The sequence below is a fragment of the Parambassis ranga genome, chromosome 2, assembly GCF_900634625.1.
Source record: "Parambassis ranga chromosome 2, fParRan2.1, whole genome shotgun sequence".
Classification (NCBI taxonomy): domain Eukaryota; kingdom Metazoa; phylum Chordata; class Actinopteri; family Ambassidae; genus Parambassis; species Parambassis ranga.
Genome location: NC_041023.1, coordinates 13,486,593 through 13,502,801, shown reverse-complemented (window position 1 = coordinate 13,502,801; position 16,209 = coordinate 13,486,593). Strand labels below are relative to the sequence as shown.

Genomic DNA, 16,209 nt, shown 5'->3' with positions numbered 1-16,209 from the left:
GACCTTGTTTCACAACCCACTGCTTGTGTTCTGTTTTTTTTGTCCTCTTTCCTGAAAAAAAACTAGACTAGTGTTCTGAAAGGATTTGGTGATTGAAGTGCTGAATTGCCACGGTAACAGTATGAATTGGAAATGTGATTTTCTGCAATGGAAACGTAGGAGAAAAAAAAAACTTACTTGCTCTTACAGTCCAAGTGTTGGCCATGCATGGATTTCCCAGAAGAATCAATCTGTGGAAAAAACTCTAACCTTTGTAGTCACACCATCTGAAGATTATAGTAAAATAAGCTTTGCACTGCCATGGCCACACAACCATGTGGATAAACCATCACGAAGTAATTTTTTCTATTACTTTATAATGGAAAAAGTCTTTGCCAGAAACTTTGATGCACATTGGATACATTGTTTCCTATCTGTTGATAAATCAGTACAGCAGTGACAGTTTTTGAATTTCTGCCAGTGCCAGTATAACATAAATACCCAGGAGAAGGTTTTCCATTTAGGATTTACCTGTGGTCGGAGTGCATTATCCTCACTGGACAACACGAATTGATCACCTTCAAAAAAAACCCGGCTGCTCGATTGATCCCTCCAAACAAACGTGATGAGCTCTACCCCTGGTTCATCCCCTTTGGGCTTTTTGATGTGGGGAAACTTGCTGATCCGCCTTGTCCTCCTTTTCTAATAAAGCTGTCATCAGCTGCCAATGTGCACTTTCATGGCATCGCTCCAAGCTGGCTGAGATCAATAGCGGCTGTCAGGGGAGTGGTCCCTCAGCGTAATAAGGCTGGGAGACACACAGTAAGAATGCCACATGGGGATTTAGATGACCCACAGATTGGATATGGAGCCTGGTTTTAACAGTGAGACTATGTGATAGAAGTAATTTTATATAACTAAAACAATAACAAAGAAGTAGATTTGTGTTTCTTTAGCACAGAGGTAATGTCACAGTCTCTGCTCATGTGAGAGTCATTCCATCACACTTCTCCCATCAGCATCTAGGCTTCGACATAAAGTTTAAATATATATATATATATATATATATATATATATATATATATATATATATATATATATATATATATATATATATATATATATATCCACATCACTTCTGAAGATCTACAGCTCTGCCAGTGTGTCATGCATATTTCATCAAACAACATGCAAAGCTGTGGCGCCCAAAGCCCATAGCTCATGTAGCTTTGACATCTTTACTAACCAGGCGGCACTGATAGACACACTCTGCTTTCTGTGCTGAAAATGTACTGTTAACGTGACAGACTGATACAGCCAAAGAGGGAGAGAGTCCGTCCTCCCTTATCTGCCCTATGCAAACGCCTCCACCCCCATCCCCTAACATGATACAGACACGCCGCACTCTGTCACGTAATGTAACTGCGCTTTTCTTCTCCTGAGTCGTGCAGATTAATTTTGCATATGACATGTCACAAGAACTTTGTTGTTCTGCTGAGACGTCTTTGTGTGGAAAACATAAAGATGTTTATATGGAGCACAATCTATTTTTGAGCCTAATACAAATTCATTTTTATACAAGACTCGTTTCCAGAAGAGGCTTAAAACAAATACAGTATATTCCTCCTGGAGAAGATGAAAGCAGTCGGTCTTATTACAAGAGCACATGCATAAATGACTCTGTGCCTTGTACTTGGGAATGGTGGTGCTTTGAGCTAAAAGCTAACACATCAATAGCGTCATGCTCCTTTTCTGAATTTGGCATGCTAATTTGCTAACTTGCACGAATCCAGAATTTGAGCCTGATAGGAATGCCATTAGTTTTGCAGGTTTGGGATGAAAAGTCAGCCGTCAAACAGGTAATATTACATCTGTGGCATTTTTAACGGGGTTGATTGATTCAGTTTTGTCCCACATTTAACCTTAAAAGTGTGGTAAATATTCTCACTATGCTTCAGGTTTTATTTGTGAAATCAACAATAATGCAGAAATGGGGGGGGGGTCTCCAAGTGTGCAAGCTAACACACAGTGAGCAGATTACCTTTAGGTTTGAAAATGCCCTAAAATTCATCCTCAGGGAACCATGAATGTCTTCATAAAACATAGTGCTCACCTGTCTATGAGATGAGACTGAGATATTTTACTAGATGAGGGAAGATGGTTGTACTCTACAGGAAAAGTCAAGAAAAAAAACTGGATTCACCCTCTGGGCACCATGAACCAACTTTGACACAGTAGTTCCAACTCCACAGAACCACATTATGCCAGAGGGCAAAGAGAAAATGCGCTGAAGGGTTATTTAACACTCCCTCTATTATTTATTTAAGTTAAAAAAATACCATAACAACAACAACAAAACAAACATGGGTCTGATTTGTTGGCTGTCAGTACTTTTTTTTATCTAGGCTGCCAAGCAAATGGATTGTTTTATTTGTTGCTTCAATTTAACACATACATACATCTGCAGGTAGTTTTAACAAGTTTTAAAAAGACTTTGACTCATCCTTGAACAAGTGTTCCTATAGCCATTCTATCTGTATTATTGAGTCGGCAGATGTAGACTCAGGACTGAATCAGCCATAAAATATAATGATAAAATGTGTCTGACTGTGAGGAATTGATCCAAGCTGAAGCTGGCAATTAGTTTCATTGATAACTGTAACAGCAGGGAGGAATGGTCCTAACATGGGATGGCGTCTGAATAGAAACGGTTCCATTACTCCCTGTCGGCTGTTCTCACTTCCCTCCTCACAGCTCATCTACGCATGTAATGGCCAATGAAAAGAGCAAGACGCTGATCTGTCAGGATGATTCACTGTCAATTTACACCCCCCCCCCTTTTTTTAAGGGTCTGCTATGTGCTGCAGATAAGAAGATGGACCGGCTGTATTCATAATCTGCATATAGACACATGATGATCTCACAAGGATGATTGGGGACGACTGTGAGGAGATGACTCCTCTGCACAAACTTTCATTTGACTGAGTGTGTCATCAGAGGGTGATAACCACGCTGGTCATAAAGTAGCTGGGTTGGTGCATGAAACTATGAACTGGTGCTTTACAGTTTTATGAGTGCTTTTTGAATTTGTGTAAGATCATTTGCAATGAATCACATTTTCAATTTCTTGGTGACACGAGCGGGCTCTTGGGTTTTAATGCTTATAGCAGTGAGCAGCCTCACTTGAGAAAAGTTTATTTAAAATATGAAAACTAAACTGCCAGCAACATTTTATTTATATATTCTGTTTGCATACTCCACAGGAGAAAGGCTTGTTTCAAAAACATGCAACGATGCAGTGATACCGGAGTCATCTTCCAGTATACCGCCTCAAGGTTTTACATTATTATTTGTACTAGTAGGAGATTCTGAACAGTCTGATCTAGCTCGTGTTCACTATAACCACACGTCTGCAAACAAAGCCTGTGCACAGCCAGCCCCGCTGTCTGGGTTCCTGACTGAAAAAAGACTAGACGGCCCACAGACTTTCAAATAAACACAAAATAAAGGTGAGATCTTGCTGCACACAGTTGATGTATGAGCAAACATATTGCGCTATAGCTGAAAATGCAGCAAAGTGTGTGTTTTTACAAGACTAGCAGGCCCTCCTGCCCCTAACTCTGAACTTTCCTTTCTGAAAGTCTGAGCAGTTTCCTTTTATATGAGACTGTGCAGACATCTGCACTCAGCCTGTCTTCAAACAGTTCTGGTGGTACACACGGATAAAAAATACCTCACACTGAATCTTGTGCAATTGATAAATGATTCAAGTACACACACACACACATCTCAGATTGTTACATTGGTGTAAGATGTACCCCCCCCCCAAAAAAAAATAAAAAATAATAATAATAATAATATACGTAAATAAAAATAATACAATGCGTAAATAATAATAATTATAAACTCTTTATATGCAATCACACAAATTCAGTATTATAAAATCACTGGATAATATTTAAATGTGCATCTCTAATAATTAGGGCAACAAATTCTGCAACTCAAACGAGGACGTACTTCAGCCACTTACGTTGCTTCATTGAAATGAACGTCATGAGCCTCAGAGAAATAATGTGACTGGCGCCATTGTGTGGCCTAGTGGAAAATTACAGGAGCCTGCTGATAAAATCAGATCAACTCTACTCACTGAAGTGCTCTACAAGACTACATTAGGAAATTACAAATACTGATTATACAATAATAAAAGCTGATGTATAATTGTTAACTGTACAAACTGGTTTTAGTTGGTTTGAGGTAAAAAGTAAACACTTTTTGTGTTTTCACTTTATTGCCCATTCATGCCTGAATTACTTTCCAAGCCTCAGCAACCTTTGAATAACCGAAGGCAAGCGACATTCCCGTGCAATTAATGCAAATTGGTGGCCTTTAAACAACAGTTAAACCCGTGCGCAGCTGAGCAGAACTGCTTTGAGTTCATCCATCCCATTTCCTGGACGAAAGTTCCTGAGGGAGGGCCAGAGAAAGCAGCCATGGGAAAGTTCTCCCCACTTTTTCCGATTACATCGATTCTTTTTATAAAGAAGGGGCAACACAAACCGAGCGCAGAGCCGCCAGGGAGAGCGGAGGTGACATTAACGGGACGCTCAGTGCTGAATCCAGAGAGCCAGTGAGGAGACAGAGCCCGCTTCACGAGAGAGAAAGGTAGGAGACCTCATCCAAGAGAGAAAATAATCACATCAGACGACAAATAACAGCGTACAGAATCCTCTGTGTGTAAATGAGTTGAGCTTTTAATCTTCACACATATCAGGATAAAATTTACACTGCTGGGATATGATCCCCCTTTGTTTTTTATTAGTTTAGTTTTTGTGTTCTTTTTACAGTGAGTCTTAACTTTTAAAGTTTTATTTGGCCCACTTTGTGCTTTTATTTGGATTAAACGTGTGGTCATAAACATGGCTGGAAATGGTTTAAAACTAGACATCTGTGGCACTGATGACGTTTTTATAGTGTTTTTTTAATGTAATATCAGCCCAGTTAGAAAAGATTTATATAATATACTATTTATTTTGGGCTCTTTTCTATCTCCTATTGACCTGCTACTAGTCTGTTGATATGTTGTGGTGTGTTTTGTAGTGATAACACCAATCCTCGAGACAATCACTCCCGAAAGAGGATCAGGACCAGATATATATATTTTTGTTATTATTTTTGTGCCTGTTCAGCGCGTTCAGAATCCCTCACAGACCATTGTCTTGTCTCATCCTGTCAGAAGAGTTTTACTGTTGGATAAGTTTGCTTATCTCTCTCTCTCTCTCTCAGCAGGGAAGAATAAACAGAAAAACATGAGTTGTATAAACAAATAGACAAGTGTCAAAGCAGTGCAGCGACTCCCCCCAGCAGGATGTTTATTCAGATGTATGTGTGTGTGTGTTGAGGTTCCAGACCACTGAATGCATCATTTAACAACCCCCCCTTCCATAACTTATGACATTTATGATAATGCTGTGTAATCACTGTATTGTTGTAGGCTATAAAATTGAAATCTCCATCTTTTGTATAATGTAATAGTTTGAGTGGCCTCATTAACTCTGTGAAAAGTGAACATTCACCCTGATTCCATTCATATTAAATGCTAACTTTGGCACCATATGGTTTTGCTTTAGTTTCTTTAAGTGTATGGGAGCCGTGCTTTTTACATCTAGATGATGAGGAGTTGGAGACCACCTTAACAGCACTGTGAGCTCATGGAAGAACTAATAAGGGGCTGCAGCCACATGTTTCTCAGCATAAAAATAAAAGACACCTTTATAGTGAAAAGGTTGGAGAAACTGAGCTCATTTACGCATGGAGATTTCGTAATGGAAATAAAATATATCAACTAGGTGTTAAGTGTTACATTCAAGCTAAAATGCTCAGCAATGCAACAGTAAAGGGGATCATGGGTAAACTGCTAATACCTATAACTTGACCTGTAAGAGGGGCAAATCATACAGCTGTGTAAATATAAATCTTATATGTGTGTCCAGATTTGTACATGTCCATCAGTAAAGCACTTCCTTAGCGTCCTCGGTAATAATCCACAGCTTTTCAGGGTTAGCTTGGTTTTTGAGGTGGGATTGTTTGAGCTTCTTACCCATAAACAAGTTTTACTTATAGTAGATAGTTGTTGACATGCAAGACAGCCAGAGTTCCACACCTGTAAACTAGTTGCTCCCATGTTCTCTAATGGTGAAATATGTGTTTTTGTCAATGGAGCCTGATGGAAAGTTCATTCTAAAGGTCCTTCATTGCTTGGTTTACCTTAATTTTTCTCTTGTTTTCCTTATTTATTTACCACCAGGAGCAGAGGATGTCCAGAGCTGACTGGTCCTTCCTGGAGCACCTGCTGGAGGAGGGCCAGGAGTATTCAACAAACATTGGCCGCGTCTGGCTTACTGTACTCTTTCTGTTTCGCATGCTGGTCCTGGGAACTGCTGCTGAATCCGCCTGGGATGACGAACAAGCAGATTTTGTCTGCAACACCCGACAGCCTGGCTGCACAGCTGTGTGCTACGACAGAGCCTTTCCCATATCCCACTTCCGCTACTTTGTGCTCCAGGTCATCTTCGTCTCCACGCCAACCATCTTCTACTTTGGATATGTGGCTATAAGGGCTGGGAATGAAAAGAAGAAAGAGGAGGTTAAGGATGGGATGCAGGCAGAGGAAGGCGGTGGTCGAAGCAATAACAATGAAATTGTAATAGAAACAAAGGATACTAGCAGGACTAAAGACAATAAGGATGAAAAAGAGAAAGAAAAGAGTGGTGGGAAAGGTAGAAAAACTGAGAGAGCTCTTCCTGAGGCTCCAAAACTGAAAGGCCGGCTGCTCGGTGTGTATACTTTCAGCATCCTGGTGAAAGTCCTCCTGGAGGTTAGCTTTATTGTCGGCCTCTGGTTCCTTTATGACGGCTTCTTTGTTGTCCCTAAATTTGAGTGCACAGGGTTCCCTTGTCCTCATACAGTGGACTGCTTTGTCTCTCGGCCCACAGAGAAGACCATCTTTACCATCTACACTCAGGTGATCGCTGCCATCTCCCTTTTTCTCAACTTTGTTGAACTCTTACATCTACTTCAGCTTGCCATCTCTCATCGGCTTGAGAAACGCTACCGTATCCAGCACTTACCTCGGCCCAAGCAACTACCAGCCCTACAAGATGCTACAGAAGTCCACACAGAAATGGCACAGGCTTACGACGTAGGGACACATGTCCAACTCCCTGTGCATGGTGAGACTGTTTGCTACCCCAGCCCCTGCGAGAGCTACGGGGACATGGCGATAGAAGTGCACTGTGCACCTGGGGAAGCTGGGAATGACGTGCTTCCAAGTTATATGAACTGCATGGAGGCTATGAGGACTACACATTTCCCTCGAGCTCACCATAAGAAACACACACACCACACAGGGAAAAATAGTAAGGGTGCCCATAAGGGACACTCAAAACAAAAACATTATGTATAATGCAGTCAGAGGGTGTAATACTACACATGACACTTGACTATCAGGAGTGGATCTTAAGAGGTCAAATGGTGCTGGAGGGGGATGAATAAGAACAGCAATTGCACTGTGAAGTCAACGCCTCAAAAGCAGGCTGACATTCAAACAGAGATTTACCAGATAAATAGACCTATTCAAAATAAAACACCCCCTAAGGCAAAGAAAATGAGAGTCCACAATAAGAGAAGATTAAAGTCATAAGATGCCTTCGTGTTGGATTTAATGACTTTCAGCGCTGAATGTGACAGTGGGGAAAAAAAGAGTAAGAACACTGGTCTGCAGAGGGGCTACTGTGTGAGTGTTTATAGGAAGGGTGGGGGGGACGCAGCAGAGCTAGATGTAAGCATGTTCCTCTGAGACACTGTAACCCCTGAGGTTGTTTGAAGTCCCCCTCCTCCTCTTCCAGTGGCTCTGTCCACACTGTGGAATGTACTGCTCTCTGGATCCCTGCTCAACTCCCAGAGGAATAATGACTGAGTGGATGATGCACGCACGCATGCATGCACACACACAATATACAGTAATTTCCCCCTTTCACCCAGTGCAGTTTTTGGTCACTTATGTTTTGGGATGTTTGACTAGGAAGAGAAGGGGAGCCAAACCATGGGAACTGCAGGATTGTACGTGACTGATCATTGGCAGGAAGCATGATAGTTTAGCTATGAGGAGAGAAGGAGAGACAAAGTTTGAAAATGAGGGAAGAGGTTGCTTTAGTGATTGCACATTGAGAAGCGGTACAGAAATGTGCAAATACAAAGAAAGGAAATTACTACTTATGTGAAAGTTGTATTTAAGATACTTTGCAAGTGTTAATATTTATTATTTAGAGAAAAATAAAGTTGTATGAATTATTAATGATGGTCATTTGATGATATAGGTTTTACATGATTGCTCTTTGCTGATTTGGTGTGTAATTGACTCACAAAACACATATATGACACGGCTGCGTAGATAACGGAGATTTATATATATATGCCTGTGCTTGCTAATTTGTTACCTTAAAAAGACAAAATTTCTAAGGATAACCTGATTAAAATGCAGTGGTCAAAAGCCAAATTCATATGATGACATTATGCATGTCAAAGGTCAGCTTTACTGTGGCATCGTAATTTCCATCATATGTACTGTATACATTATATATCTGGACAGACATGGATAACTTTAAATGGACCTGGTGAATACAGGTTTCTATGGGGTGTGTGCTTCTGTGCTATCCAAATACTGCCATAATAGAGAGGAAGTGAATCACACCAGAGAGAGAGATAATAAAATAAATAGAAAGACAGAGGTGTGGATGAATCCTACAGGGTATTATGAGCCTAATCTCCTGAGGGGAGAGAAATAACTTTGATTTGTTTTTAAATCTGTAGTTCTGCCTATACAGGGGAAAAAAGGACATCGCTTATATGCCAATAAAAGTTCATACAAGGTGGAACAACGCTCTACGCTGGCTGAATTTAATGTCCCCTGGAGATTCCTGACTGTTAATGCTGTTTTTTGTGACAAGCGATTGATAAAACCCCAAACTCAGCACCTTCCACAAAGGTGCTCTCCCAGACTCTGAAAGGAGGCAGCCATATGTCATTTTCAGAGATGTAGCTGCAGCACTCATTTCCAGCAATTTACTGAACTGTCTCCATAACGATAACCGTTATCTATGGCAGGAAGGGGGGTTAATGGGAAATTTAAGTGAGCCAGGCTCTCATACTACTGACAGCTTGAACTGTGTGTATGTGTGTGGGGGGTCAAATAAGAACTGCAACAAGCAACTGAAGAACATTTCATAACAATAATAATAGGAAGGCTGTTTCTCAGCCCTCTCTGTGTTTTTATTGTAGGCCTGTGTCAAGGATAAATTGGCCGATACCGTTGGGAAAGCAATCCAAACAGCCTGCTGAAGCTGCCCAGTTTAATGCCTGTTCAAAAAGCACTTGGCTGGTATTACCTTTGTTATCTCAGGCCGCACTGGCGTGCACGGGTCCATGTAATTGTTCATGTCTTTGTTTTCACAAAAAGCCAGAGGGTCACGGAACAGATTGCACATGGGCGGCCTGTATCGTGCCCCCTCTCTGCTACCAACCGGAGCCAGCAGCAGAACAGAGGAGATCCCTTTTGCACTATCTTACTTATTGCCAATCAAGCCGGAAAAAACTCAATGCCCTGCTCGCCTTTTTCGCAGACTAAACTTTCACCCTCCTGTTGAGTAAAGCAGGTATAAACCTACATGATGCAAACAGCCATCAGTGCAGGTTATTTGCTCTGCCTGCCATTTTTTCTTACCAGAGAAGCCAGATGAAACTCATGTTATGGATACACAAATAGGATGATTTGATTACTATACTATTTATGTCTAGACTGCTTCCCACAGTCAGCTCTACCAATCAGGGAACCGGTGTCTTTAAAGGATGTTTCAATAGAAGTTTGACAATGGAGATGTTTGTTTGTGTAAAACTGTGAAAATAAACTGAATGGGGAGTCATTAGTTAGGAAGAGCTGTATCTGTGAGGCAGGTTATCCTCAAAGGGAACCTCAGGGATCAGATGCCATTCTGACCGTGCTTCCTGACATTGTTGAAGTCACTGCTGATGCATTTCCTCACTCTGTGGGTGAAGCCACATGCCGCTGATCACACAGTAAGATAGGGAATCTTGCGGTTAGATGAGTAAGGGTACAAACACACACACACAACTGCGCACACAGATTATAATGCAGTCCCATCAAGTGTCCTCCAGGCTTCAGCAGGTGGTGCAGAAAGGGCGAACTGTCATGCCCCGAAGGAAGCAACTCTTCTCTTGTAGAGCTTTGCCCAACCTCTGGAGGGATTTTAAAGGGTTCACCTACACTACAGTGTATGTTAGGCTGATCTGTTGTTGGACTTCCTGCCAGCTGTACTGCAGAAACTCCTGTGTATCACAAGGAAACACCCTGAAGGGGCAGACAAGGCAAACATACACAAAAGTACTGCACACTCTTTCTCAAGAAGTTAGGAATGACCAATACTACCTCACTTCACAAAACTCAGACATTCACATCCACACTTAGATAAACGCAGGACCAGCAGAGCTTTAAATAGCGGCTACAGGGCGGATGAGGTCAATAAAGTTACGTAATGTTACTAATATAGTATTCCTTGCAAAGACCACTTTTAAGAGTCTACTGTTAACATCCACATGTGCCAACTTCTTTAGCTCACTTCCATGCACACAATGCCGACACACCACTCTCTCCGTATCCATAACAATGTCACGTTCATGCACCCAGTCCTTAACACAAAATGCTTTGACTGGTTCCTAAATTTAAACGCTTGGACAGGAAGTGGGTCTGTATCTGTTTCCTGTTCCAGTATTGTTTCTCCCCAGGGGATTGGCTGTGGAGGATTGTACACCCTGACAATGGGGGCTGCAGTGGGCATTGTTGCATTGTTTGGTCCCGACTCCCCTGTGTTTGTTAAACTAATGTCATGGCCGACAAATCAAAGACCTGCGAAGGATCAGAGGAAATGGGTACAGCGCCTGCTGTGTGGCTGGAGTCAATTAAGAGAGCCAGTGCCACTTATAGCTCATAGAGATTTGTGTGTTTGTATACAGGGTGGGGCGGTACATTTACTGTTATGGGTTATTTGCTGGTCACACTATACCTTTCTGTTGTGTAGCTATATGATGGCTACATACACTTTCATCAGCATCAGATTTGCAGGCAGTGACAGACCACAGACTTAATTATGCATTTGCAAAACTAACCTAAACATTTTTTAAAATGTTATTCTATGTGATTTCCCATTCAAGTATGAGCCACTCCATGTGTTTATACTTGGGCTTTTGTCAGTTTACACAGTAGGTATGCAGCAGTACCTGTATTCCTGGATTCAGTGTGTGTTTGTGCGGTTGTTTAACAGAGGGATGTGGTACCCCTCTAGCAGGCAGACAGCTCTATTGTTCCTGCAGCAGTGGGAACACCGTCTCCAGTCTGTCCACTCAGGATGTTGGATTGGACCTCCTTAAAAAAAATAATAAAGTGAACAGCCTGCATCACTCCATTATCCCCATCATCCAGCAAGAACAATGGAGCACCTCCCAGCATCCCCCTCCTTTCCCAGGAGCTTCAGACCCCGGTTCCCACAGTACTGTCCAGTTCTGAGCCTGGGCCATTGTTAGACGGTCAACCTGTCCTCCAAATCATTTTCAGGAGTATACACACACACACCTAAACACACCGCATTCACAGGAGAATTTAGCTGCACCCTCATCTTCTCCTCTACATCCTCACTAGTTTCAAATGGAAACTTCCAACAGCTTGAAGTAATTGTAACTCTAAACATGTGCAGCCTGGGTCACTGCAGTGGAGCCGGTCATTCCACTGATAGCAAAGCTTAAGAGGGGAAGTAGAGGCCGATGGCTGCCGATAGCATAATATTTACCACTTGGCTGCCAATGTAAATCTGGTCCTCAGAATCTTTCCCATTTCACAAGCTGGCGGAGTAACATCTTATCCTGGCATGCTGGAAAAGTTTTTCCATTGAGAAAGTGAAATCCATTAGTTAACGCAGGAAAGGCATTGGACTCGAGTAACATGTCAACAAAATAATCATTAGAGTTTTCTTGAAGCGGTTTGTCTAATTTAGTTCTCTCACACTGGAAAATTTATAGGCAAACCCTTCATTATCAATGACTCCTGATGAAGGTCAGTGTTTGTGATGACTTCTGATAATGGAGGTCAGTGTTTTCCTGAACCGTCTTCAAAGTAATAACAACATTGACTGAATATGTTGAAACTATTTCTGTCTCTGTCTGTCCCTTCACAGGAAGGTCAAAGGTCATTTTGATTCAGCACTCAGGATATTAAAAAGTGAGTACCCTCTCTTTTTAATTGTTTTGTCTTGGCAAATAAAATCACCATGTCGTGCCATTATTTATTTATCAAAAATAAAGAAAAACAGAAAACAAAATGCGGTCACTACTAAGTATCCAGTTACTGCTTCCATGGGATTTAATGAGGTGAGCTGCAGCAGGTGGTACTGATCATCAGCCCTTGATGAATTGATCATCAGCGGGTGAGAAATCCTCTTTAAAAGCTTCTTGGCAGGTTGCTGCTCTTAAACATTCAGATGTGTGTTAACACAATGTCAGTGTCAAAGTCAGTGAGGAGAGCAGTTGTTGCAGCATATTGATCTGGAAAGGTGTATAAAACCATTTACAAAGAAGTTGGTGTTCTACAGTGACATTCAAGACAGTTGTCAACCCTCTGAGGAGGGAGGGTGGACTGAACACGTTGGTTTGTTCTACCATGTGCTTTTTAGACTACCTCCTCTGTCTAAAAAGCACATGGAACTATGACTGAGATTCACAAAGCTGCATCTATGCAATTTCCCCATTGTGGGACTAATAAAGGTTTCTTAATGTTAATCTACACAAACCACAACACTTGTGGAACAATCTCATAGACAGGTCAAACCACAGTGGAGTTGTTTGGTCTTAATGCTCAAATTCCCAAACAATGCATTTATGGCAGAAACAAATCATGCCCATAGGGGAGGGGTGATGATTTGAGCCTGTTTCGCAGCACTGGTCCTGGACAACTTGCACTTTGAAGTCATCGAGTCGACCATAAACTCATCCGTATAACAGAGTATTCTAGAGGCAAATGTTAGGCCATCTGCCAGCTAAAGCTTGATCCAAGCTTGGGTTAATTTTTAGTAAAAAATGTCAAAAAATATATATATTTAAAAAAAAAAACAATCAAAAGGAGTACTAACCCTTAAACTTGACCATATATTCTTTCGGCATTAGATCATTTCAAATGAAAAAAAATGTATTTGTAATCACATTTCTATTAAACAAACTCATTTCCCTTTGTTTTACATTTTGTTCCATGTCGATACAAATAAAAACTAGATTATCATTTTCACTTTCACTCAGTACATGAATCAGACTTTTCTTTAAACTGATCTTAAGATCACCAAATTGTCCAGAAGTCACATTCAAGAGGTGAATGGGTTTGTGACTTCCCTTCAAAATCATTTCCTTTGTGAAGCTGATCTAGCAGACTCATTACTTCCTTCCTTCAACTTTGATGTTACTTTCTGTCCTTGGCAGTTGGTATTGTTTCAAAAATAATGAGGGGGACATATTTGTTCATGATCACCTGAATGTGAAACAATGCTGCCACAACACAAAAAGTGAAACTCTTTAGTTTTATGTAATTGTTTTGTTGGAATAAATTCCTTGACAGGAATTGCAAATATCACCAGGGCACATTTTTTTTATTCATCACATTTTTTTATTAACGCACATAACTTAACTTTTAGTGTGCAAACAGTCCAGACTTTCTAAAATGAAAGTGTGGTGTACATGTTGGAAACAATACAACCAAGCAGCTTAAACATCCTGAGAGACCTCCCACACTGCCGGCTTATTCTGTCACACAACATCAAAAGGCTAAAAAGAACCAACACAAAGGCCTGTCTGTTTTCTCAGCCTTTATGTTCACAACAAGTCCTTTCTTACTATATAGAAAACACTGTGACATGGATGTGGCTGAAAATCATTTTATATGAAATGACATCTGAGTGACTTAATAACAAAGTCATACTTAAAACTGTCATAGTGCCACAATTAGATTAAAATAAAACAATGCTGGCAGTTGAGAGGACAAATCTATAACCACACTATAATCACATGTTTGAACATCCAAAGGGTCTTAGGTGTGGTGGCTTTCTTTAGTTATTGATCAATGCACAGACCAGCATGCTAACCATCAACAGTGTAGTAAGAGAATGACACCAAGCACATAGAAGGTTTGGAAGATTTTAAATCATATTCCAGCTACTACAAATGTCCAGTGTTCACCCAGACAAAGGGAGTCACAGCTGAGGAAGTAGACTGAAGTGAAGGAGGTGTGATCATGCCCTCTGGTTAACCTCCTTGATCCCACTGCCACCAGCCCTCCAGCAGAGAAAGGGCAAGTCTATAACACTGATGTGGGTTAGCTCTTCTCAGGCCGGTTCCTGTCCAGTGCTGCTCTAGGTGTGAATTCCAGTTTCTCTTTCAGGCTGAGCACCTGGGTGCTGTCTTTTCCAGCTTGTTCCTGCAGCTTCCTCTCCTCCCTCAGTTCCTGGATGCCCTTCTCATCCTCTCGAGGTTTAGGTGTGCCCCTGATAAACCACTCCAAGTGGTAGCCGACAGCTCCAACCACAAAAGCCACAGGGAAGGTGACATAAGGGGCGTAGGTCCGCATCGCTGTCCACATTACAGGCCACATGATTGCACACACTTTTGGCTCCCAGATGCTATATAGAATCAGAAAGAGTAAAACACAGAATAAGTCACAGGAGGCAGCAGATTTTCATGCTGAGGGAGATTTAAAGGATATCATCTTACGTGGCTGTTTGTGATATGGTTTTAGGAAAAATGTTAAGGGCACTGGACTAATACAAAAAAGGCAATGTACTGTACTTTTCCCCACTGGTTCTAAATAATTTAAATGTCACAGTTTTGTTATTGTCCGCCAGCAGCTATTATTATTATCAACAGGAGGAGAACTTTCAGCACCTCACGGTATATTTAGTAAGACTTACTGTCCTCCCTGTGCCCTCTTGTCATTGCCACTGATCAGCGACACAAATAGCCAACAAAACAAATGGCGGATTCAACAGCCAGCAGTAACTGAGGTACTGTAAGTTTAATTTTTTTAGTGTCAGACTCCCGGAAAGAAGCACTGAAACAATAATCCAAAGCATTTCTATAAAAACAGCCTTGTTATTATTACCCACATTACTTTATAGCTAATTTTGTACTGGATCCAAACGTATATAATTTATGCAACCAAAGACCTGCAACCCCAACCCTAATTCACAAATGTCTAAATAATTGCTGAGTTACGAAAAAAAACTTTTGTCTTTCGCGAAAAGGTGGTAGACGTAACAGTGAAAGATAACGTTACATTCTGACCAACGTGGATTAAACCGTCCTACTGTACTTGTAAAACAGCGCTAGGTATGATGTTTATCTAGATGTTTAGATAATGAAATTGCTGTAATTCGCTTCATGTCTTCACTCACCTTCCTCCTTATCACGTTGGCGCTGCAGTGACGCAGTTTCAGTGCGACGGCCTGTACACTTCCTGCTTAAACACTATTGGCTGGTGAGCCCACGCTGTTTTCCTCTGTGTTTTAGCGCTACCTAGTGGTAAAAATAATGTACTACTTGAAAAAAAAACAACTTATGTTACGTATCTTCTAATGTGAGGGCGTGTTAAGCATTCCTATATATAATATATAATAATTTAAGTTTTTAATATACAAGTTTCGGGAGATATTATATTAAATGTAACTATTAATATTTTCAATCTTTAATCCAATGACATTAAATGCATATTTTCAGTTTAAACAGGGGAAAGTGTTCTTACATAACATCCATGTGACAGTTGTGAACCACTTTTAGTATGTTCAAACACTCTTCTCAAGGAATACTTGTGACAGGCTGACAGATCTGTCACCAGATGGCGGACTGGTGATGTGATCTACCATTCTTAGATGATAAAGCCCTCAAGTGCCAAGTCTTTTTATTTAAAAGTGCTCTTTGGCATATAAAGAAAAAACACGGTCAGATACTTTTTACTGTATAAAGGCATAAGAAGGTTTGTTTTTGTTTGCTTAAACTGCTGACGAGGGATGCAGTGAATGTGTTTTTTCAGGCACTCAGCAAAAAAAATCATTTATTGGAAATTTTACTGTA

The 16,209-nt window shown here is 40.9% G+C and overlaps 2 protein-coding genes across 2 annotated transcripts; one reads left to right on the top strand and one right to left on the bottom strand.

Annotated features, from left to right (window-relative positions):
• Positions 1-4,421: 4,421 nt before the first annotated feature.
• gja4 (gap junction protein alpha 4) lies at positions 4,422-8,778 on the top strand. Its single transcript, XM_028423777.1, has 2 exons — positions 4,422-4,641; positions 6,284-8,778. Exon 2 carries the CDS (start codon positions 6,293-6,295, stop codon positions 7,439-7,441), a length of 1,149 nt encoding a protein of 382 aa, XP_028279578.1. The 5' UTR covers positions 4,422-4,641; positions 6,284-6,292; the 3' UTR covers positions 7,442-8,778.
• Positions 8,779-14,266: 5,488 nt separating this feature from the next.
• smim12 (small integral membrane protein 12) lies at positions 14,267-15,629 on the bottom strand. Its single transcript, XM_028423823.1, has 2 exons — positions 15,534-15,629; positions 14,267-14,762 (listed from the first exon to the last, which is right to left on the bottom strand). Exon 2 carries the CDS (start codon positions 14,732-14,734, stop codon positions 14,459-14,461), a length of 276 nt encoding a protein of 91 aa, XP_028279624.1. The 5' UTR covers positions 14,735-14,762; positions 15,534-15,629; the 3' UTR covers positions 14,267-14,458.
• Between the last annotated feature and the right edge of the window lie 580 nt (positions 15,630-16,209).

What these genes read in the sequence shown, in the direction of transcription:
- gja4 (XM_028423777.1), top strand. Translation starts at nt 6,293, where the DNA reads ATGTCCAGAGCTGACTGGTCCTTCCTGGAGCACCTGCTGGAGGAGGGC.
- smim12 (XM_028423823.1), bottom strand. Translation starts at nt 14,734, where the DNA reads ATGTGGCCTGTAATGTGGACAGCGATGCGGACCTACGCCCCTTATGTC.